The sequence below is a fragment of the Cololabis saira genome, chromosome 18 (assembly GCF_033807715.1).
Source record: "Cololabis saira isolate AMF1-May2022 chromosome 18, fColSai1.1, whole genome shotgun sequence".
NCBI classification, from domain to species: domain Eukaryota; kingdom Metazoa; phylum Chordata; class Actinopteri; order Beloniformes; family Belonidae; genus Cololabis; species Cololabis saira.
The window spans coordinates 22653588-22679681 of record NC_084604.1 but is presented as its reverse complement, the minus strand read 5'-3'; the positions used below and the strand labels follow the sequence as shown (position 1 = coordinate 22679681).

The window sequence follows — 26094 nt, the reverse complement described above, 5'->3', positions numbered from 1 at the left end:
TTAACCTTCACAAATACTTTCCACTAATGAACACAATGTAAAATCTCTAACTGGTTTCTGTAGAGCATAAATAATTGTATAATTAGACTGAAGTTAGTGAGTAGCCTTCCAACATCTGTGGTGCTGTAGAAGATCTATTTTTTCCCCTCTCAAAACATCGAGTTCTGTCTCATCTCATTATTCCTCTGCAGTACAGAGAGCATAAAGTCTGCAAACTTTGGTTTCCAGTGAAGTTGCTTTTACGTGATGAAGGCAGAACAGTTTGTTAGCTGTTTGAGATGCAGCTTGGTGAGTTGGAGGCTTATGCATTGCTGGAGGCCTGTTTATATTATTACAGCATCAGAGTTGCTTTTGGCTTGAATTCCTATTGTGGTGCAGGGAGCACACAGAGGTTTAATGAAAAACCGGTTTGTGGGCAAACTTGAGAAAACTCTTAGGCACCCTAGTACAGCGCAAAAGTCTTAGGCACTCCTAGTTATCTTCTTTTTCTGTTTTTTTCTCAACATTTTACTGACATCCAGTTTCTCTTTAGCATATAACCAGAAAATACTTCAACCTAGCTGTCTTAAACCTAAATAGCATGAATCCTAATCAATATCATCGCAAACCTGTGTATGCTATGGGACAGTCTCCTTTAGAAGAGTTAAATCTGTGCTTGGTGCTGAGAGAGGTCACAATATACTGACTTTTTGCTTGTAGAGTATTTTTTTTACTGAGCACTGTGGTTTTATCTCATTACCTTGTTTATTCTATGGTTGATGCAAGTTATAAAAAAGGGGCAAATAATCAGCCAACCAATTAATTTGTTTATTATCACTGTGTTTCTCTTTTTATCTTAATGAGGACAGTGAATAATGGATTGCCATTTAAACTTTGATAAAACAAGACTGGGTTGCTAAAACTTTTTGCGCACCACTGGAGCTCCAAAACCTTGTGCCCACTATACAACAAGCAATTTTATGTGCAGATGCAACACTTGCCCTATTTTGATGTGTAGAGTTGCGCACTTAATGGCAAACTTCCTTTGTTTATCAAATGAAATGACATGACATAGGAAAACAGTGTCCACTTTGGTTAATGCCCTTGTGTTGGGCACATTCATTTGAAAAGTTGAGCCAAACTCAACTTTTGGATGCACGAGATGTCTTAATCTCCTAAGACCGGAGGGCCTGTTTTTTATTTTATTTTCTTGTCACTTCAGCCCCCCCCTAAGCATAACTAAATATTATGGGATAGACAAGCCTAAGCACGGTGTGCTATCTACACATGTGGACTTTGGAGGTCTTTGGAAGTTTGGAAAACTGAAAGCACTAGGGTACATGTGCGTGGCACACAGTACTCACACAGTACTCAATGATTGACAACAAATCTACACCTCAGTCTGGGACTGAGAGCAATTTAACCCTAGTTTTGTTTACAATACCAATTCCAGAGAATTTTCGATGCTGTGTAAAATCTAAATAAAATCAGAATGTAATGATTTGCAGCTCTTGTAAATCCATATTTTATTCCCAATAAAGCATAAACCAAATATCAGATGTTGAAACTGAGACTTTTTGCCATTTGAAAATATTGAAAATAGTAGCTCATTCTGTATTTAATGACAACAAATCTCAAAACAGTTAGAACAGGGTGATGTTTGCCATTGTGCAGCATACCCTCTTCTTTTAATAACTGCCTGTAAACATCTGGAAAGTAGGGAGACAAGTTTCTGGAATTTTTACTGAGGAATGTTGATGCTAAAATCCTGTTCTTGTCTGATGCAGCTTCTAAACAGTCTCGGGCCTTTGTCGCACGATATTTCATTTCTTGACGGACCACATGTTTTCTGTTGGTGAAAGGTCTGGACTGCAGGCAGGCGATTTCAGCATCCAGATTCTTCTCCTGCACAGCAATACTGTTGTGACAGATGCTGTATTTGGTTTAGCATTGTCTTGCTGAAATATGCAAGACCTTCCCTGAAAGAGATGTTGTCCAAATGGCAGCATGTTGCTCTACAACCTTCATGACTGTTCTGCATTGATGGTGCTTTTCTAGGTGTGTAAGCTACGCACACATAGGCCCCAGTGCAACCCCATACCATCACAGATGCAGGCTTTTGAACTAAGCAGTGATATCAAGCTGAATGGTCCATCTCCTCTGTTTTCAGGAAACAGTGCCAATAGCGTCCAAATAGTATTTTAGTTTTTATTCATCTGGAGGCAGAACAGTTTTCCATTTTGCCTCAAACGCATTTAAATGAGCTTTGGCCCAGAGAAGACAATGGTGTTTCTGGATTGTGTTCACATCTTCTTTGCATGATAGAGCTGTATGATGTATTTCTGGATTGCACATTGAGCTGTGTCCACGGAGAGTGATCTTAGGAAGTGTCCCTGAGCCCATGCAGTGATTTCCTTGAGAATCGTGCCTGGTTTTAATGCAGTGCCACCTGAGAAGATGAAGATGCATCCTGTTTTGGCCTTTGTCCCATGTACACAGAGATTCCTCCCGATTCTCTCAATCTTTTGATGATACACTGTAGATGGTAGGATAATCAAAGTCTTCTCAAGCTTGTCAGGTTGGTGAACCACTGCTCATCTTTACATCTGAGAGGCTCTGATTCTCTAAAAAGCTCCTTTCTCACCCTGACCTGTTGCCAAATAACATAAATAGTTGTCAAACGTTGTTTTTAATCCGTGGCAAATACTTTTCCAGCCTTTTGTTGCCCCAGTTCAAACTATTTTGAGATGTGTTGCTGCCATCAAACTCAAATTGAGCAAATATTTTCCATCAAATGGCAAAATGTATCAGTTTAACATCTGATATTTTGTCTATGCTCTATTGGGTTTACGAGATTTGCAAATCCTTGCATTCTGTTTTTATTTACACTTTAAACAGCGTTCCAGCTTCATTGGAACTTCGGGTTGTAAAAGCTCCATCTGTGTGTCAGACATCATCACATTCTTCATTCTCACACAAGAAAACACAAACACACTTGTAACAGGATGCAAATGTACAAGTCACTCAGTCAAAATGAAAGACATTTGTCGTATGAGTCACATAGTGCTTTTGATCATACCTTACAATATGCACAGAGAAAACAAGTCAACTGCTTCCTGCACTGTATTGTTGGCACAAAGCAAAGCAACAAGAAATCAAAACTCAGTGCAGCTTAAGAGGTTGAGCAAATAAAGAGATGAAGTCTTTGAGTTATGGCAATGATATGAACCAGGCTGAACAAAATATTTTGTATCAAAGACATAATTACCGAATGCCTTTGCTATGCTCCAATACGTCCACTAAACTGCAAAGAAACAATTTTGACAATCACATTTGTGTTCTGTTAGTTGAAAACCTTCCTGACCTCCTACAGACTGGTGTGACTGCAGCCAAACCAGACATGTCAGTCTTGTGACCAGTGGACTGGTAGCTTCCATTAAAATGTGGTTTTTGGTTTTTTGAAGTTACGGAGAGCTTCCTCTCTCAGTCAAGAAGCATGTTTGAGTATCTTGAAGATTTCGAGCAACACTGAGTTGGGCAATGGCTGTGCAAAAGACCAAGGATATTTTTGTTTTTACTTCTTTTCCTCTATTCAGTTTGAGTCTCTTTTGTATATTTGGGTCCTTGGTTTGGTAACAACGGCAAACATTGTGGTTTTAAATGCAGTACACTGTATATGACAGCAGGGCTTGGGTTTGTACAAACACGTTTTTTATACTGACAAATTAGAGAAAAGAATTATCATATTGAAAGCGGAATCACTTATGTACTGGGAATATCCCAGGTCCCAGTATAGTCTTGTATATTGTTCTTGAGATGCTTTTCCAATTTCATTGGAATTCCCCTGTTTATAATTGAATTCACTGGTCACAATTAAGAAATACAAATGACTGTAGATTCTCAAAGTTAACTGTATATGTCAGAGCAAGCCAAGCCACGAGGGTGAAAAGACTGGAGGAAAGGTACACGAAAGTCTTGCGAAAAAGCCTCCGTCATTTGCAAAGGGAAAAAAGTTGGGTACCAACAACATGCTTGTTAAAATTGGCTGCCAAAACAAAGTAGGTCCTGTAGGATGAAGGGCCTTTGTCAGACAAGTAACCTACAAGCAAGTGATAGCTATTAAACCCAGAGTTTCTGTTTATAGATGGGAATGCCTTACAGGAGACACCAGCGCAGCTCTCCTGCCAGAGCTTTACGACGCCGTGTCGAGACAGAAGTCATTCCTCTTTAAAGTGACTGGAGGAAAGTGTTCAACAGATAACTTGTGTTTTTCAGGAATCACATCTGAACATCTCTTAAGTCACCAGAAACAGCATCTAAGCATTGCTTTTTTGATCCCGTCCCAACCAGTTATAATAGTGACATACAGAAAACCAATTCGTTATTCTTTCTTTTGAGTAATTCGAATTAGAAAAAAGAAGTAATTAGATTACATTAGAAAGAGGAAGCCACAAACATAAAAAACAAGGCACAAAATGAAAATGAAAACAATATGAATTTTACCTGCAATTTTATTGTGTTTTAGTTCATTTTGCATTGTTATTTTTAGTTTTATAAAAATCTTTTTTCACTGTTAGTTGCAGTTTTTGTCTTAGTTTTTGTCAACTATAATAACTCTGGTCCCAACAGTCAAACATGGTGTTGGAAATATTATTCTGTGAGAATGTTTTGGTGTTAAGAACTGGAAGACGATATAACAGAAAAATACAGAAAAATTACAGATTCCAACAGAAACACATGAAAATCCTGGAGTGACCAAGCCATCACCCACAGCTGAATCTATTTATTTATAGTATTAGATAAAGTTTTTATTGAGAGACCTAAAAATATACGCCCAACCTGTTTCTGGCATGAATAAAAGATAAACTGCCAGAGGAAAGTTGTGGCAAGCTTGTAAGATAATTCTTTAGATAAAGATCTGTTGTAATTGCTGCCGTTCTTTTAGCAATGAAGTAAACGGTCTGAACATGACGTACAGTACAGATGGATTAGAAAAAAAAATGCCTGAGAAAAGAGAAATGGTATCAATTTTTATCAGTAATGGAGTTTTTTGTAAATGTGTGTATGGACAGAGCCTCATGAAGGTTTATGAAATTAAACTGGTAAAGAGTTAACTTATCCTGACTTAATTTACAAGATCAACTGAAAGTTTTTAGTCAGTAAGGTTGATGTTCCATGGTACAAAGAGTGGGTTTGACATCAAATCTGCCCAGTGTCATTTTCTCTGGAAAGTGCAGTGACGAGACCAGCCTTTGACTTGGAGGAGCCACGGTTACCTATCAGCGGCCCTGCAAGAGACTTCAGATGGAGCAAGGGCTTCATGGCAATATTTGTGTACCTGCCTGGATATCATTGTGAGGATAGGAGAATATTTCATTTGGTTCTTCATTTTGTTCATTTTTATTCTTTGAACTTTGTTGTTCTGATACTTTAGCATCAGTATCAGCCAGCGTAGTATTGCAACTGTGGGAGACCAACTCTTTAAACTGTGGAATGAATCCAGCGGTTAAACGTTAAACGTGACCCTGCTGAATTAACCTGAATTATAACAACGTGAAAACTGCAAACAAATTTAAACTTAAGTCAGTCAAAGTGATGGATTTGATTGAGCACTGTTGACTAACTGCTGGATTTGCACGTTATTGATTTAAATCTAAAAATAAGAACCAAAAAACCCAGCCTAAGCAGTGTACCTGCACTTTCATCTCCATAAAGGACAGAAAGACAGGATTAGTCAAACATTTTGATGTTTCTTCTCTTAAACAATGCTAATTTTGATAATTACGTCTTAATCATGAAGGGTGTAACTATTTCTTTTTATAAACAATTATCATTTACTGGATTGCAACTAAACTATTATCATATACTAATATGAGTATATTTTCTCATGATAAAATAAATATTCTTGTTTACTCAATGCTAGACCTTTAAGATGTATTAAAACGGCTCCTAATAATCTCACAAACAAAGAACACTTCAAGTCATGAGTTAAATTATGTTTTTCTGGTATCAGGCTTAACCTCTAACAGTGGGGGAAATTTGGCTTATTGGTCCTTTTGGAGGGAAAATGATAAGGGGACATGAAGTGGCACGGACAGAAATGTATGACATGCAAGACGCTTTTCCTCTCCAACGTCCTTCCCCCGTTGGTCTTTACACGTGTTTCATCATAAAGCAGGAAAAGTACCCAGCCCGGTGTCAGGTATCTGGGGGTTGCTGTGTGTCTGCTCTCATTTAAGGCGGGCTCTTAAAAAACAAACATTGTGCAAGAGGCTTTCCAAGAACTCCCGAAGACCTCCTCTCCCGCCATACCGACGTGATGAGATTCATGATCTGCAGGGAGTGCAGGGTTAAACCTGTGCATGGACAAGTAGTGCATCACACACACACACACACACACACACACACACACACACACACACACACACACACACACACACACACACACACACACACACACACACACACACACACACACACACACACACACACACACACACACACACACACACACACACACACACACACACACACACACACACGTGAATTAACAGCTCATGTGAGGCATGCAAAAGCTCCAACCTTTTCCTCGTTGGGCTGAAAATTCCAGTCATGGCAGTGTCTTATTTCCACAGCACTTGTGAAATGTGTGTGCTCCTAGTACAAAAAAATGAGTTGGGTACGACGACACAAGTGTGGAGCCTCACCAAGGTTTATTTACATGCGCACCATTTCTTATACAAACTAGATTACAATTCAAAATGGAATACACAGGAAAAATACCCACTAACAATGAAGCAAGATTAATAAAAGGGTAACGTTCAGAGGGGGTGTATGGAGAGGAGCTGGCCAACAAGAGAAGATAATAAAAAGGAAACGTTCAAGAGGTCATTAAGGTATTTAGTGGTATGTCTATTTTTTTTTTTTTTAACTGTTTTTCTCAGCTTTAAACCAGCACGTGATGTGTTGTGAAAGAAGAGATCAGCTGTGCTTGAACGAAGCAGTAGCATCGAGTGGTTGTGTGGAAGGCGAGCTCTACTCTAACTCAGTGTAAAACTGCCAACCAGGGAAGCTGGAAACACTTTACACTGAATGTACAAAATGTTTACCAGGGATCAATAACCCCGCTTTTAATAGAGGGGATTACATCAATCCCTGGATTTGGTTGTCAGTTGTCTTCATACGATGTAACTAAGGTCAGGTGATGGTTTGGGATTCTACCTGCCAAAATGAAATGATGGATAGTGTTCTGGAAATTGGAGACTTACTGATGTGCTGAACATGCCAGCTTGTGGTCAGATGACACTTGTGCCACGTCAAAGTTCTAACAGGCCAGACTCCGGGGAGCACCAGGACGTGCACATGAAACGTCCGTTAAAGAGGCTTTTTCCTGTGTCTGCATCTATGTACACGCACTCGTAATAATAAACCCATTTAAAAAAAAGAAGGATGGTGCAAGAGTTCCTCTGTAATCCCTGATTGTTAAAATTGGAACAGAGGGTGTGTTAAGTGCTAAAAACACAAGATTCCTCCTCGGATCTGTCAAGGGACGGAACCGCTGGAACAAGTCGGGGGGGTCGGGGTACAGCTAGCTCATGCACTACACCTCAGATAGCACAGTAGCTCATTCCAGCCAACCATGCACACCCACTCTTCTGCCTTGGCCTCAAGATGATATTATACACAAATCTGTACACTATTATACACAGCAGGGAATACACTTCATGTCACTACCCCAAACAAGGAAGGGGTCCCAGGGTTTCCAGATGCTACAACTATGGCGCCTGCCACCATTTTCAAAATCTGGTTCAACAGTTAAATCGCTGGTAACAGTGTTCCCTCCTACCTGGCGTGTAACGTTGTTCAACATTTCTTCAACTTCAGAGGTATCACAAAAAAACCAAGGGTCAAGTACTACATGAGTATATAGAGACATACAACGAGTATATATGCATTTTTCTCAAACAATTCCTAATGCATAAATACATGCATGCATACAGTCGGCTGCGCTGTATGCACTGTGAGGGATTACACATCCTGGCGGGATTAATTCAACTAAAATGAACTCGGTAGATAAACACATAACACGCTTTTAACATGTGAGTCGGGAGATACAGGAAGTCACCTGCAGGAGCACCAGGCGTGTCCATGAGGGGGTCTGTTCACGTGTAAATGCGTGCATGTAAAAAAGCCCAACACGAGGAGGGAGAAGAAAAAAAAAAAAAAAAAGGCTATGTCAGCAAAACCAAAAATAATAGACAAGCGTGAAGTAATAATCCTGACATTTATCCTCCTTCCTCCTTTTCAACTCGACGGCCAGAAGTTCACAGGTTACAAGTTCACAAGCACAAAGTATTAGGTTTTATTATCAAGAAATGTTATATGTAATACCCTTCAAATGCAATTCCTTTTTTTTTATTTTTTCATTTTTTTATGGGAATCACTCCCCCCTGAGTGATTCTGAATATGCATAACAAGCCTCACGAGCTCATGACAAGAGCTTAACACAGATCCCTGCTGTAATATATATATACTGTATATATATGTATATATATACACACACACAAATGTATATATATATATATATATATATATATATATATATATATATATATATATATATATATATATATATATATATACATTTTTTATCTGCGTGTGAATAACGTGTGTGAGTGAGTGTATGTGCATTTGTGATTTGGCTGCCAGCATATCCTACTGTCTGTTTCAAGTAATTTGGCAATATACAGAAATAGCTTATTGTTTTTCTCAAGAAACAAATGGCTTCGAAGGAATGAGCCTAACAAAAACCCCGCTCCCCATGCCGTCTTCAAACCGGCCGTGCTACGTGCGGCTGCAGCGCTGGGCTTCTGCAGGTCGTCGGTTAAAAAGAAAAACAAAGCAAAACAACAAACAAAATGCACGGCTTGCTCTCAGGACAGGATTCAACACTGTTTAAATAGCACCTGTAGTGGTGTGGAAATGTTCACAACCCTCGGACACAGGTATTGATTTTGGCTACATCATATGCTTTTATAAACGATCTCAACAAAGCTCACCATAAGCTATAAAAACTAAGAGTTAAAACAAAAAAAAAAAAAAGAAAGAAAGAGACAGACGAGATATTCTCCCCTCCTTCTATTTGTGCACTTTGACGTGCATGAGGATAAATCTTATGATGCAAAGTTCGGTTAATTGCAATATAACCCTTAGTATGCTGCAGATAATTCAAATTCAAGCAAAGTATAACAACAAAACAGTAAGTGCATGGCATAAAAGTGAGGAATTTCAACTTCTAAGATTTCTGAGGTTTGTAAAGTGTCAGTGTTGTCTGTATGTGTGTATGCAAGAAACTGTACGTGTGGCCACTCAGTAAGTAACACCCTCTGTTTCCACCTCTTCATTTCACCAATACACCAATTCTCTTTGCACAGACATGTATGATCCAGGAACAGAAATGATAAAACAGAAAAACCCCAAAAAGCAAACACTGAACATTTAAAAATCACTGACAGAAGGATTATTTTTTCCAACGTAACACATTCCAGGCAACCACTGGATCAGATTTACACATCACTTCTTAATTTCTGTCTCTTTTTTTTGCCTTCAGCTGGAACGGCTGCACCCCACTCATCTTCCTACCTTCCTTCCTTCCTCACTTGATATTTAGTCCTTGAATTCCACCTGAAACCCCTTTCAGATAAACTGTCTCTTTGATATCAACAGACTGGGTGTCAAAAGGAAAATTGCATAATTCTAAAGTTAAAGTGTGTTTGTTGTGATTGTTTTGACATAGCTCTTTTTTTTGTATTGTAGTTTCACAAGAGGCTTTGAGGGCTGATGTGCAGCGTCTCCAGAGTCTGTGGGATCATCCATGGTTCACCAGTGTGGGAGAGAAGGTAAAGCTCGTGAGAGGAAGTCTTCTGTAAACACAGGGTTTTTATTTTTACATTGTGCTGATGGCAGGTTTGGCAAAAGGATGCTGTGTGTCTGATCTTCTCTTGGACCACACAGGTCAGACCTGGAGAGACAAGAGAAAATAGAAGAACATCATCACAATGAATGAAAACTATGCCCAGGTCTGCCTGCTGGAAAAAGCTCTAGCTGATTTTTGAAGTAGCACCTGCTACCTCAGCACTGCTTCTCAACACTTCCAAGCAGTCTGCAGAGTAAAATATCACTGCCGCACCTCCGAAGCAGATTCAGCCTACTTTTATTTCTGCTAAAGCTGCCAGCCTGCAGGAACCAAAGCGGATTGTTGCCGTTTTATGTGAAACAAATGCAAAATTTGAAATGTATACACCATGAAAGAAACAATGTAAAATCCCCAAAGAACTGCATTGGGGTGTTCCTTTTTGGAGGTACACAAGTATTCAGAGAAGTTTATCAGTCAATTGTGTCAATAAACGGTGTATTTTGTGAAGTAATGATTGTTTAAAAGAAAAAAAGCTATTGTTAGCAGTGGTGCTCTCATGATTTTATTGTAAGGTCATAGATGTTTACCGTCAAACTAGAAAGTGTTAAAAGTAGATTATACTTCAATTAATACCCCCCCACCCTCACCCCACATGACAGACTTTATTTAAAATTAATGAAAAAACTTCAAATCTAAAAGTCATTTACAGTAGATTTGCGGTCAGTTTTGCTTTGTAGACATTAAAGCAATGCACATTATCTGGATTAGTAAACAACTACACAAATCTCCAGTTTAGTTTTTTCCATAAAGCCCTTTTTATGATACAGGCACTATCTCAATGATTGGCTAATCTGATGTGTAGGTACATCCTTACATTACCTTTTGTGTACCTTAATCAGTCGTATACTGAGCCCTGTAAAGGCTTACACATTGAGCAAAAATGAGTGCACTACAGTCAGAATTGGGGGAATAAAAATCCTTAAATCAGTTCACTCCTGATTCAGACTACTAAACATGACCACCTTTTCTTAAATGCTGCATGATTTATTCTTAACACGCAAACATACACACCAGCTCTGCTGCTCTTTTCTCAGCCAGGTACCCAGCTCTGAGAGGTCTGCTTGGTGCTTGTGAAGGTGCCCACTCCGTTCATGTTGGCCAGAGAGTCAAAGTTAAAATCCAGGCCATCCGCATCCATCAGCTCGTTCCTGATGATGGAGTCCATGTCGCACTCCAGGCTGCCGTTGAAAATGTCCAGGTCTAGATCTGTGGGGAAGCGATCCTGGCTGATGCCTCCGCTGCTGCTGGTTGTGCCGTTTAGGAAGATTGAGGGGTCAATCTGCATGGAGGAGGATCCATTTCCTCCCAGTGGTGAGAGCAGGAGCTGGTTTTTGGCATTCGCCAGAGTGTTAGCCTCATTGGTTAGGTTCAGGCTTCCGTTTAAAGACTTCAATGAACTCTGGTTATGGTTGTTGCTTTGCAACATCTCCCTTTGGCTGCCCTGAGATCCACCGGTGGTCCCAAAAGTCATTACCGGATCACTGCGGAGCATCAGACCGCGACGGGAATTTTGGGAAACGACAGCAGCTGCACTGGCTTGTGACATCAGTGGGTCTGACTGGGTCATCATGACATCACTGTGATTGTGATTGCTAGAGTTGAGCAGGTCTTGTAGGGTTTGGCTGCCGAAGCTGGACATGCTGAAGGATGTTTGTTTGTTCTCCTGGATGGTCTGCATTGGGGACGGACGCAGAGAGGAGCCTGCTGTGTGAGGTCCAAAGATGGAATTACTGAAACTATTACTTCCAGCATTAGGGGAAGAGTTGGGGGATGGAGAAGAAGTGGAAGAAGGAGAACTAATGCCATTGGGTTTGGACCCAAAACTAAACCCTGAAGAACCATTTTGTAGTATCTGGCTGGAAGTGGTTGGTACCATTTTGATGTTGTCCAGCAAATCTTCCATCAGTTCATCTGTGATTCCATCGTTCAGGTTCATTGTACCTGCCAGATCTGCCAGGCGGGGCAGCTCAGCGGGTGCCGCCTTTCCATTGACCATGCTGGTCCCGGGAGACAGCGCTCTGCCAGGACTGGAGTAGAGCATGGGCGAGAGAGGAGGCTCATCGTCAGGCACCTCATCTAGCTCGGGGTTTGCCAGAATCGGTGAGAGGCGGCCGCTAAGCGTGCTGGCGTTGGAGTTGGTGCGGGAGCGGAAGTCTGTCCAGGCATCCAGCTCCTCACTGCTGCGTGACGTTGGGCTCCCGGGCCACCTGGAGAGACCTGAGGGGCTGTCTCCCCCACCTTCGCCAGCCGCAGCAGCTGCAGCCTGCAGGGCAGCCTTCTTCTTAGCAGCACGGCCACGGGCGGACTTGGTGTACTTGTTGCTGTTGTCCATGGAGACTGCCCGGCGCCGGGGGGCCTTGCCACCTTTCCCTCCCTCTGGGTTGATCATCCACCAGGAACTTTTTCCTGTTCCCTCGTTCTGGACACGGATGAAACGACTGTGGAGTGAAAGGTTGTGCCGAATGGAGTTCTGCAACAAAAAACAGACAGAGATTTCATTGAGAGATGTGTGCAAAGCCTTTTTAAAACAATAACTCATACTATGACTGCCTCTGTATTGATTCTTTTTTCTATTCAGTCTTTCTCTTATTCATTACAACACTTTATGAACACCTTCCATTAGATCCAATAACACGATCCATAAGCTGCCACTGCCTTTGTGATATCCATGATTAGACGTACAAACAAGGCAACAAGCTCGTTGTTTAATTGCTCATCCGCTAAATATGGACAAGCTCACATTAACGTAGAGCGGTACTTAGTGCTGATGTCTGCATTGTCCCCGTTGCAGCTTTTGTGTTGTGGGTATAAAAGAGAAAAGAGAGACGGGGCTCTATAATCGAGCATCATTTCGATTAAGAATGACACATACAAAAGAGCCTCTGTGTGTCAGATCATGTGCATTTCTGTGTGGATGCTTTGCATTGATCAATTCTGAGCTGATTTTCTTGTGAGTGGCCCAGTGGTTCATTGTGTGGGACACTGGTGCACAGAGAGGCCTTGCTAATGATCCAGAGTTTTATTCATAACACAGATGTAGGCACACATTTAAGACCCAAACAGAGACATTAACACCCTGTTGAATCTGTTGCTGTCCTGCTGCTGATGTTGATTACACACATTTGTTCATCCTTTACATTAATAAAGTGTAGCTCCGTAATTGCCACTGTTTTCTGTCCACAACCGCTGGACTGATCTTAACTGTTGACAAGTTAACAATTATTTTGCCAAATACATATGACTCTTGAGTTGTCTTAAGTGATGATCCTCTGACATTAAATCGAGCTAACGCAATTGAGAAATAACAACAACAATGTTTTAACACGTTTGCATAATTTCTTAGTATGCTGCCAGAGAGGATGAAGACTTCCAGACCCTGTTTGCACCTGGTATTGATATGCATCTCAGGTTTTTTGATCACAAGTCGGCAGAACATGCACGATTACACCCAAAATGCATTGAAAAGGCACCCAAATCGCTTAACTCAAACATATCTAGTGCCGTACCTAAAATTAGTGAAAAAATTATAATAGTAAGCCAAGGATTTCTGTTATACACTTTTCAAGCACCTGTGGTTAATAGAAGTCATTATTCAAAAGGTTCTTGTGCTATTTTCTGTGGCATGTGAGTTTAATCAGTCGTGGGAGTTCTATCGAGACGCTCCACAGATCCAGGTTTGATTTGGTGGACTGGTTCCTATACTGAGCTCTTTTGAGATTCCCTAAGACACATACTCAAATCAATTAAGAACAACTATTAAAACCAACTATTGTAACATACTACTATAGTTCTAACCAGAAACTTCAGTGACAGTAAGCGTAAGGTTGGCTCTTTTTGCTGAGTTACATTTAAACTAGGCCCAGAACGCATCATCTTCGTAACTGTTGCAACTGTTACTGCTGTGCATCACGGGGAGTTTTCATTTGCACAATATTATGGCCTCGTAAAGTACATTTATATAAGTGCTTGTTTGCAGTAAATGAGAGCAGGTAACTGAAGGATTGAACATTGTAAGCTCTGGTCTGGCAGTTATTTAAAGGAGCATGAGGCTCCTTTTAAGAAATGAGACTCATTAGTGCCACCCTTCGCCACGACGGCCGTCGGTGGTACTGCAGCCAACAGTGAAGCCGGCACGGGAGAACGGGGAGAACGCGCATGCAGCGTCATGTGACGTCACATCCGCAGCCCAGCACGGGAAATTCGGCCCCAGAATTGCAGCACATTTTGCAGCACACAGCCTGTTCAAGGCAACGGAGAGATACACTAGAGGGCTCATTCTTTTTGGTTTGGAACGCTTCATCTGACATTATTACTAGAAAACTTAAAACGTATACAAATTTTTTTCATAAATCCTGCCTCAATCCTGCCTCATGCTCCTTTAAAGGGGACCTATTATGAAAAACACGTTTTCTCTTGCTTTAACATATATAAAGTGGTCTCCCCTCAGCCTGCCAACTCAGAGAAGGAGGAAAGCAACCAAATTCTGCAGTGTCTGTACAGCTGCCCGGATGAGCCATCCAGTGTGATGTGGCTTCTACGAGCCGTTCAGATTCTGCTCCCTTTCGTTACGTAACGAAAATGCGATTTACATAGGTTGGCCTCCGATGTTTGAAACCACGCCCACAACTAACTCCGCCGGCCGGAGCTTCCACCATTTTTTCATAGCGGTGTATCGTGTCATTCAGGCAACCAATCAGCACAGTGCCTCATTATCATAGCCCCGCCCACTCAGAATCCCACATAGAGAATGAGGTTAGATCAGGAAGATAAAGACACTGCTCAGAGGCTGAATTTCTCATTTATTTAGCAAAAACAATCAAAAGCTTGTTTTTAAGACATTCAAGGCCTGTTTAAAATAGGTATTAGATGTCATAATAGGTCCCCTTTTAGACTCGGAATTCCTGCTTCACTCGATCCGTTGAGGACCATGCACATGCCCATCTGGACTACACCACACACACATACACAAAAAAAAAACAAAAAAAAAAAGACGACAAAAAAAAAAAAAAAACACTTGTAGCCATCTGGCTACCCAAGGACATCATTATGAGGATTCACAAGTTTGGCACAGATTTCAACTTCTATTCATAGACATTAAAGATGAACATTAAACTTTCTGTATGCGTGCATCCAAGTTTCTGGCATTCATTACATTTTCCTGTTTTTATTTTGCTTCCTTTTTTTGTTGCCCACAATCTCCTGAAGACCTTGTTGAAATCATTATTTCTTTTTCTCTGTTCTTTGCTTTCCATTCACCCTCCCTCTTCCGTACTTTCTGTTGTTTCACAAACACATAGCTCTTATGGGTCCTGAGGGAGTCTTGGGCTATGCTATATCCTCCCATATAAACAACCTAACCACCATCCACAACACGCAAGCATTTTCTGTCTTTCCCTCTCCGTCGTCCCTCCTATGTATATTTTTACTCCCTAAAACGCAACAGATTTCTGGGTTCAAACTTGCAAAAAACAACATTTTCAAGTTTTGTGGGAACTGCAATATTGTTTTCCATGAAGCAGTCCCGTCCTTTCTGTGCAACAGTTTACAGACCATTTGGTCAGGGCTGTTATTCTGGTCAAAGGCAGTTCAATCAGAGAGCAGAGGGAGTGGGATTAAGTTACATTTCTAGAAGTTATGTTGGCAGAGCGAGACGGTATGAGCCCTGGGGGCCAAACTGAAGCCATGGCTCTTTGTTAGAGCCTGTGTGTCTTTGAACATGTACGTGGACACATTAGTAAAATTGTTATTTATTTTTCTAACCGGGTTAAGTGTTTTTCTGACTTTTGTGCGACCACTGCCATACTTAATCCATTATATGGGACATGAAATCATGAATTTGAATGCACTTTTTTCAAAGTGTGTGCTGGTGTGTAGTCTGTGCAAGAAGGTGAGATGACAAGAAATACCAGGGAGACTAATGTTTGTCCTCTGCCAGCATCTCTTGAGGCATGATGTAATGCTCTTTTATTACCAACCCTTTACACACACACACACACACACACACACACACACACACACACACACACACACACACACACACACACACACACACACACACACACACACACACTCTAAAAGCTTCCAGATGCCAAGAAGGTGTAAAATTACTTTAGAAAATAAAACTTTGTAAGAGAAATTAATATATGTTTGACAGAATGGGAAATCATTGAACAGAATGTGATTTCTCATCCCTCGCTTCATCCTACTTCCCACCTTCTCCACCTCCTCCAGTGAAGCCACTTGTTTAATGTTTCTATTTTCCGTGTCACTCCTCATATCCCTCAAATGTCAAGTGAGATATTTTGTAACTTTACGTGATGTAGCAGCAATAAAATGGAAACCGGCCATCTGCACCCAAAGGCAGAACAGTGATGGAGAGAAAAGAGAATTGGATGCCAGAAGAGGCTGATAAAATGATGATTGCAAAAAGAAAGGAAGACAAAAGTATGTGGTATGTATCAGGAATATGTGTGATGGACAGTATGTCTGCAACGCCAGTAGTAGCACATCCTCCCACTCTTCCTGAGAGCTGATTACTCCTGTCTTTTTTTCCCTCCTAAAATGTTCATTTTTGAAGCTTTGCAGTTATAAACAAAATTCCTTTCCTCTTGTGGTTCGGTGTACGGACTTCGTCTTAAAAAATTAGATTTTTTCTTCATGCAGACATACAGTCACTCCTGCAGCCCAAAATATCTCCTTTCCGCCGGCTATGATACTTACTGAAGTAATGACATGCATAATCTTATTATAAACACTTTCCATGAACTCATTAACGTTCTGGTTAATGTATGGAAGTGAACTGTATGCATATGTAGTGCTGGAACAATGTCACATAATAAAGAGGGGGAATTCTGTCTTGTGTCAAAGCTAAATCCATAAACATTTATCTTAAACTAAGAATCTGTGTTTCCCCCTAAATCTGGATCCTCTATTCATAATGGACACAGATTTAATAGCTGAGATAGACACAGCATTTCAGTGTTTCTTGGAATTGTTTGCTCGCCTTTGCGTGGTCTTATCTTTTCATGATCGAAGTCAGTGTGTCACATATGACTGAGAAACAAAACAAGACTACCGTAAGTTGTGTTGTTCAGTGAATACATTAATTGTCTGTGGATTTGCGTGTATATGGAACGTCATGGTGTCTACGCTTACTGCTGCGCCTCCTCTTGTGTATTCCCAAAGCCCATTAATAAAAACGGCTAAATCAGGCAGCCACACTGATTCATAATTTCTACTATGGAGCCACGGGAGCTACACAACACACAAACAGGCCCACACGCACACAGCACTTCTGAATGACAGGTTTAGAGATATTACTCAAATTTCTTTCAGTCTCGGTTTAATTTTCCTTTCATTCTTCTGTTTGGTAATGTTCTCCTTTTTCTTTTTCCTTTCCTTAAGCTCTCAGACTCGGGTTTCTGCATAAAGGACCTGTTACACAGACGTACAACAAGTAGGTTTGATTATAATAACAATAAAAGCTTCTCTTTAATCATTTGGAAAATGTACTTTTGATATCCTTCTTCTGGTGTATACAAATATAATCCAGCCAAATGAGCCTAATCATTACAGGAAGTTGTTCTTATCCCAAACCGTGGTCCAACACAGCCTGCAGGATACAGAGTAGCACCATCGCTTCATGTATTCCTGAACATAATATGTAGCGTTCAGAGCCTTGAGAGCAAAAATGCTGCTACAGGCAAACAAAAAGGATTTAATTCTCTTGTATAAGCAAGTATTATCTTGTTCAAACAAACTCTTTGTGGTGGGAAAGCAGCATATCAACAGCTTTGCATCATGTAAACACACACCTGAATGCTCCAGTAGTAAAAGGTGAACAATTTTCATTCATCGCATTGTCGGCTTTTTTAAAAATAAAGAAATAAGATATTGGTGCACCAGGTCATGCGCTGAGGTTGGGTTTCTTAATCTGGAGACCTGGCATGAACTATGTGTTTACTATTATTGTTGTTATTATTATATCCTGATACATGAATCCTTCAAAGAAGAAGGGAGTGTTCTTTCATTTTCACATGACTCCATATTTATAGCTAGTAATAGGTAGAGCAGCATCCTATTGGTCAGCACTGTTCTCTCACAGCTAGAAGTTTCCAGGTCGGGCTTCTCTGTGTTTGCATGTTTTTCCCATGCTTGTATGGGTTTTCTCTGGTTACTCCCACTTCCTCCAACAGTGATTTGTGATTCTAAATAGATGATAGTAGTGAGAGCAAGTGCAAGTGCAAGTTTTTTGTTTATGTTTATATGTGGCCCTGCAGTGAACTGGCCACCTTACCAGGGTGTACCCCTGATTCTCACGCAGACAGCCCCCCCCCCCAACCCTGTATAGGATAAATTAGCTACTGATGAAGTATGGAGTATAGGGATGGGCGGTATGGACTAATAAATTTATCACGATAATTTCTGGCATTTATCCCGATAACGATAATATTACGATAAAAAAAATACCAATTCAACTCCACCTTTGTAACTATAAATCTATCACCATATTCAGTCTTTGGAGCCCCCAAAACACTGCTCTAAAAGATACTAAATACTACTAAACTACACCAATTACATTGAATTGATCTTTCTTTCTTTCTTTCTTTCTTTCTTTCTTTCTTTCTTTCTTTCTTTCTTTCTTTGAGGCTCATATTTTCCTTCCTTCCTTCCTTCCTTCCTTCCTTCCTTCCTTCCTTCCTTCCTTCCTTCCTTCCTTCCTTCCTTCCTTCCTTCCTTCCTTCCTTCCTTCCTTCCTTCCTTCCTTCCTTCCTTCCTTCCTTCCTTCACGTATGTTGTGTGTCAATTTAACGCAGAACCATAAATCAGGTTTTACACAAAAACGTCATCAACAGGAATTTATCGTTTTTACCGCGAGATGACAAATTCTTACCGTGGGGAATTTTTTTGACGGTATATTGTGAAAGGTAAAATATCACCCATTCCTAATGGAGTATTAGGTTACCGTAGTATTAAGGTATAGTCCTTCAGTACATTTGTTAGGAAGAATGCCATTACACAGAGTGAAATCAATGAAACTCTTTAACTTTGTTTATAGCTTTAAACAGACTCAAAAAAAGTCATTATATGTGTGCTTTAATATTGAGCAACATCTTTCTAATCCAGTGTATGGCGGCTACCTCACCACGCAGAGACTTCACTCTTCAACCATCACATAGCAGGGCTTCAAGACAGTAATCAATGAATGTGCACAGGATTTTTGTTTTTGGCAGATCATCGAACTGTGCACTGCTGAGCAAGTGTCCAGACAGAGCCGTGGGTGAGCAGAGATTTGTGTCAGAACAAATCTACTTTTAGCACAGTATAAAGTTTTGTTTGACTATTGTTTCTTTCCATGTTTTCTGGATTGATAATGTTCACATCTAAAGAAAAAAACAAAAAAAAAAACAAGCTAACTTGTCAACTGCTCATAAAACCGGTTACTCAAGTTCACCGGTGTTACATTTTTCACACCACTTCGCTCAAAGTAGCCTGACAAAGCTTAGCGTGCTTCGTGATACAGGCCTGTGCGTGTGTGGGTGTGGGTGTGTGTGTGTGTGTGTGTGTGTGTGTGTGTGTGTGTGTGTGTGTGTCTGCACCAGCTGCAGGCAGAGCATGGAACACAGAGACTTTTTGTCTGTCAGCAACATGTGGGAATAATTAATCACTGTCAGCAACCACGCAAGGAATCTCATTCCCTCTTCTTTCTCAATTTCCATTATTTTTGAAGTCTTGTACTTGGACTCGTACAGTATATTTGAATTAATGCAAATGAGTATGTGTGACATGCCTGCATATTCAAATCTATGAGTTGAACATTTCCAGGCCCCTAAAGGGATTAGATCCACACATAAAGAAAAACCTTGAGCTGTAAATGTGTAGAAATGAACCCCTCCCCCTGAAAACAATTTCGAGGTAGGATTCTCTGATTGGTCTAGATTGTGCTCAAAGCGCTTCCTAATTGGCTGTAGATGTCCGAGCTTCAGCGGTAGTGATTGGTGAGGAGAAACTGGTTTATGTAGCCAGGCGGTAAAGAAAAGGGCGGGTACACATGGTGTTGCAAGTGTATTTCATCACCCAGATACAGCGCAGATCTTAGCTCAGCTATATGAACTGGGTCAGTTTCTCTGTAAGACATTCACCCCGACACACTTCGTAGTGGTATGGGGGTGGGGAGGGAAGACCCAGGTATTCGTTTCTTTGTATTGAAGGAAAGAGCTGTGTCAAAGGCTTAAAGTCTGACGGAGCTGGAGACAGCACAGAGTCAAGGGTCAAAGTGCTTAGAGGACGCAGCTCTCGCCTCATACATTTGAGCCCCACCTCTTTCACTCTGTGATTGGACAAAATCTGTGACCTGAGCTCTACCACTTTAGTATATTTAACCACCCACCACACTGTGTGTTCATGTGTGTGAGAGTGTGTGAGATTCTTGGCCAAACATAAGCACGTTTTTTCAGCCATTATGTAAACCAGCACTAATCTGAGTCTAATGTCAACAACGACTGCTGCTGGGTCAAATGGACAATTAGCACAGTGTCAGTTATGATTTAAAACGACAGAGTGACAAATGCGTGCTATTGAAATAATTCAGCCCTTCAGTATTTTTGTTGTCAAGACAAAGCAATGAAGTCCAACTTTGGGCAGATCTATAGCAGAAAGTGTATATGATATAAAAGGCCATATGGTTTCATTTTGATATTACAACCAATGTCCTCATTGTGTCATCTATGTGACAAATACATATCTTTAAAGATGTTTTAATAACTAAAACATGTTAACATTGTAAATTGTAAACTACTGATCCAATTACTTTTCATGGACTTACTGTTATTGATTCTTTTTCTTAAATATGGCAGATGTTGCAGATGTTATGCAGAGCTACGATGGCCACAGACTACACATGCTTACCAAGAAAAATGATAGTTTTCTGGTTTTCTACTTTTGTTGTATGAACTTTATAATTAAAGAGGACCAACCGACAGCAAATATAAACTCTGGCATGACCTTTAAAGTCGGTGACGTGATAAACAAATATATAAAGAAAGAAAAGTCTGTTTTTATATTTTTAGATACATTTTATTTCTTTAAAATGAAAAATCTAATCATTTAATGAGGTTACTATTATATATTTTCAGATTGTTCATTTAAGTATGTGTGTCACGGCTTGGGTATGTAGGACCCAGACACAGAAGACCGAGGGGCAGGATTTCCAAAAACGTGATTTATTTAAAGTAAGGTGCTACTGAGCAGGATTTAAAACAAAACAGAACCAAACACGACGAGACACGTGAGGAGGAGAACAGTACGGAAGAGCAGGGAGCAAGGGAAAGACAAGACAAGACAAGATATACATGGAGAACTTGACGAGACACAGGTGCAAACAATCAGGGCAGATGGGAACAAGGGAAGTCAAGACCAAAACTAAAACACAAGGCCATGGCTTTTCAAAATAAAACAGGAATCTAACTACAAAAACCGTGACAATGTGTGCACATACCCAAGATTAAAAGAAAAAAAAAAGCATAAACTGAAGACTTGCTTATATTTAGCCCTTGGCAGCATCTATATCAATCTCAAAAGGCATGTCAAATGTTGTGGTAATGGGTGTATATATATATTGAGAAAATACATGTAGACACGATCCACTTTTAAATATGTTTTAGACAGAAGTTAAGTGTCACTTTTACGTTGATTTGGTCTTCAAGAAATCTACACAAGGCTTGAGACCATGTGGATGCTCCACTTCTAGGGCTCAACTGTGATGGAGGGATGAATTAGCCACTGACTTTGGCCTTTTATTTTAATATAGAGCTGGAAGGTCAGATCAGATCACTCTAGACACATTTTGCTTCACACTTTATTACCAGGCGTGAACACAGACTAAGGTCTGCCTACCTGTGATCAGATTTCTCAGGATGCATTTTAGAGCAGGCGCCTTTGAAGAAACACTATTTGTATTTATGTGAATATATAGGGAATCAAATGTACAAGAATCTCAACAGAGACATTCCTCCCAATTTCAGAAAAAAACTAAACAAAAAGTGTGTCAGCAGATGAGGATCCTCTTCACATGCAGGGGGCCGTTAGCGCAATAAGGACAACTACACGTTTGTGGTGTCTGCAGCTGTCCATGTTTGCAAGGGAATATAATTCCGGCCTCGGGCAGAGGTGTGGACAACATGCTGGTCTTGACACGTATAATGCCGTTTATAAATAAATCGCCTGGTTGGTTTGTACAAACACTGCTGAGAGAGGACGGTTATTTATACTGTGACCCTGCGCAAACACACACTCACAGAAACTCACACAAACAGACACACAACACACACTCGGCCCAGGTTCCAGCTGCCCTGAGCTCTGGACGGCAGACAGAACATTCCATTCTCTTCAATCATATGTGCGTTTCCCAGCCAATGGCAGAGAGAGTGTCTCGAACTTTGTGTGTGTTTAAGTTTTGTTTATGTGCGTGAGCTGCATGGGTGTCTGGAACCTGCCAAAAGGTCTCCAGCCAGACCTTCTCTGGCTTATACTTCTGTTGTTACATATTTTGAAAATAGATGTAAGTCTTCAAGGGACCAGAGACGCTTAAAAGAAATGGACATTCCTTTCTTTCTTTTCCTTTCGTTATCAAAGAAAAAAAAAATGAATAAAGAATATAGTTCCTCTGAGAATTGAACTGTGATTTAAGTAAAGAGACACACAAACATGCTCACACAGGACTCTTAAAGAGTTGTTAAATGAGGAGAAAGTCTGCTAATGTCATCAAGGAGATCTTACTGCTGCTTTTCCATCTGTCTTTCTTGTCCTCTCCTCTCTCTGTCCTCGCCTGCGTCTACTGTGTACCCTGTTGTGTAAGCCCACATGCTCAAAGAACTCCTTGCACGCTCCTGGATTTCGGTTGGCCTGAGGTGGGGGAGTTGGCGGACCCATCCCACTTCCAACAGCCAATCAGCGCTGCTCAATGCAAAGGCATGCTAGTGATGTTATGCTCGTAGAGCTGGGTCAGTGTGCTTTAAACAACCGGTCACGTTATTTGCTGTGAAATGTACACACGCTCTATCGGCACGAGAGGGTGTTTAGAAATGGTTGGTTCTGAAGGGGTTCACGCTGCATTTTGGCCTCTTGATTGACATCACGAGTGAGCAGTTCCTGTGTCCTCCCCCACAGAAGACCTCTTGAGAGTCGACAGGAAACAAGCACATGTTTGTGTTACATAACCTGAAGGGGTTTTTACTGCCATCGATTCCCCTTACAACTGCCTTTCTCACTGGCATCATGCCTCATTATTAACAAGTCTGCTGCAACAGGCAGCAGCATCTTGAGGGGGATCCACGTGTCATCAAGACAAAGGCCATCTTTTTAATGGATTTTTTTTTAATGGATTTTCTATAGATTTATAAGCAGTGATTCCCATCCTGTTTGATATGAGACACGGAAAAGAAGAAATTGGTGTTCAAGGAGGGAAACAACCTCAGCCGACGCTTCAGCTACACTGCACACATAAAAACAGCACATCTCCTCTTCCACCCTCTCATCACTGCTTCTCTTTTTCGTGACCTGGCCCTCTTTTCTTCTGCTGCTGTGCCTTTGACCGTTGAAATAAATATCTGCGCTCTGCAATGATCCCCCCCTCCTCCACCTTTGAATCCACAAAGTAGTGAAGCTGGACCTTTGCCCTTTGAAGGAATACTTCAAGTGATATCTTTAGATATTGTATCTTTTGATGATTTATTTACCACTGATAAAAGATTAGTTGCTCTTCTTTTTTTTTTTTTTACTATAGTCATGATCTTCAGTGTCTAGCCGTAGAACAACAGAAAAATGTTATACGAACTAAAAGTAAAATGGTCAAACTGGTGAATTACATTTGAGTATTCTTGTGTGTCATTGCTATGATATCATTTTAGTTGACTCAGTTTTAGTCTCTAAATACAGCTCATAAATCTTTTTTTTTTAAATTTGTTTGTTTGCTGTTTGCAGTTGTTCTGGGTGTTTTTGTGCTTGTTTTGATACTTTTTGTAGATATCTTGCCTCATTTTTAGGTCATTTTGCATGACTTTTCTTTCCGACCAAATGCTCACAGTGAAAAGCATTCAGGGTAAATGGACACAGAAAAGGGGCACAGATGACATTTAAAAGTATCTTAATTTAACCTAATTCTATTTATATAACAACAAATGCTAACATAAGCCATCTACTAGTACCGAGTATGAGTTTTTGATTATATCTGATGTTTTTCTCCCTAAAAGCTCAATCTACAACTGATGATTCTTTCTGGTTTTAATGCAGTCCTGCTTCCAGTCACCTGAAATGCTTTGCCTCTCCATTTTTCATGAAATATCTGTGATAACGTGTAGATGTCATTCTTGCTTCCCAAATGTATTCCTTGTTACCTGCAGGAAATCTCCCCTTAGGAATAGTAAAATTCCCATATGATATTTATTAATTATTCTGCCCTCCCCATCTCTCCCTCCATCGTGCCACTCCTAATTAATCATGTAGACACCGTGATAGTCCAAACACCGCGGGGGCCCTCTTTTCTTCTGCTCTTTACCTTCGTCTCTTCCATTTCTTTCCCACATGCACTCATCCCTATAGTTTGAAGGTCTCGTTAATCATCTGCTCACAGGAAAGCTCTGTAGCGTACAACAGTAGGATCATTTCATGGTGAACCGCTCCTGTCTTTATAGCCTTATCTCTTAACACACCAATGTGCTCAATGCATCACCACACTTGTGTGTTTGTCTCATACGTGTGTGTTGTTGCGTGTACGCTGCCTTGCTTCTGTCATCAGCATGCTCATGTGCAAGGATAAGTATGATAATCGTCGGTAGCAGACATGCCCTCTGGTCATTCGCTATTTTTAGATGTCAGATGATAAAATGGTTCAAGTTCTTAAAAAGGGGAGGCTGCAAACCACTAAAGCACCATGGCAAAACCAGGGCAGAGGATTTGTAAAGCCAGTGGCAAGACTTCACAAAGCAAATAAATGGCAAGCTTAAAATCACCAGCAGTGCATCATCCAGTGTTTTAGCAGTTCGATTTTTCTTTTCTTTATTTTAAAACTAAAGGAGATAAAGTCAACGTTTTTACTGCCAAATAACCTCATCTTAACAAAAGCTTTGAATACAAAATGTCTGTATTTTTATGAATAAAGTAGCAAGTAGAAAGTGACAGTTTGCCTTTTATTATAGGAAAACTCTTATTTTATATTTGATTCAAGTCAGTTAAGTTCAAAAATACTTTATTAATCCACAAAAGAAATGTAATTGTAAAATAATAATTGAAATATTTGAAATTATTTATATCACCATTACATACTGTATAATACTCCTCATTCACCCTATTTTAATATATGCCAAGAAGTGATTAATACTTCTAGAGTCTGGCTTTAGTTTATTACTAAGTTGGTATTATAATGTTTGCTGTACTAAACTATAGAGAACATTTGAGTATCTGACGATAGCTAGTCCCGATTTGATGCTTTTGGAATCTGCATAAAAGAAAGAAAAAAAAAAAAGCTGCTCTGTCCTTCCCGTCCAACCTATTCGAAAATGCAAACAGTGGAAACTGCTGTAGCACTGCATTTGTTCTCCAGTTTGAAATATTTCAAAACATTTCTGAAATGCCAAGAACCCTGCTTTAATTTGCTCTATGTTTACATCACCCAAATGCCAATTCCTTCGTAAGGAAAGTACCTACAGTACTGGCTTTACAACTGGAATTTAATTGTAAGAATGCTGTAAGAGAGAGGAATAAAGTCATAGGAAAGATAAAAAGGGAGTAAAATACATTAACTATAATTAGAACTACAAAAGAACGTGTAGATTCCTTTATTTTATTCGCCACTGAATAATTATTCTAATCATTACATTAAGTAGAATTATATATGAATAATTATTATTATGATCTATTTTTCAATGGCATTGGGCCAAGATCAAGATCAGAGCAAGATCAGCCAGCAGCGGATTCGCAGATGCACTATTCATTAGCGGTGAGGTGAACGTCTAGTGCTGTGACTGCAGCTGAGAGTGGGGGAGGGGGCCACGGCAGCACCGGCTACTGGCTGAGAAGAGTGACAACATGTGACCCCTTCAAGTTGGTCATCAACAATACCTGAAAAAATAAATAAAATCGCC

At 40.3% G+C, this 26094-nt stretch overlaps 1 protein-coding gene across 1 annotated transcript in view; it reads right to left on the bottom strand.

Annotated features, from left to right (window-relative positions):
* Positions 1-6675: 6675 nt before the first annotated feature.
* foxo3b (forkhead box O3b) overlaps positions 6676-26094 on the bottom strand; it is a 46388-nt gene continuing 26969 nt past the window's right edge. The window contains exons 3-4 of the mRNA XM_061707438.1: positions 10967-12425; positions 6676-10000 (exon numbers count right to left, since the gene is read on the bottom strand). Coding sequence (XP_061563422.1) covers positions 10986-12425 — 1440 coding nt within the window. The 3' untranslated portion in view covers positions 6676-10000; positions 10967-10985. The remainder of the gene's footprint in view (positions 10001-10966; positions 12426-26094) is intronic.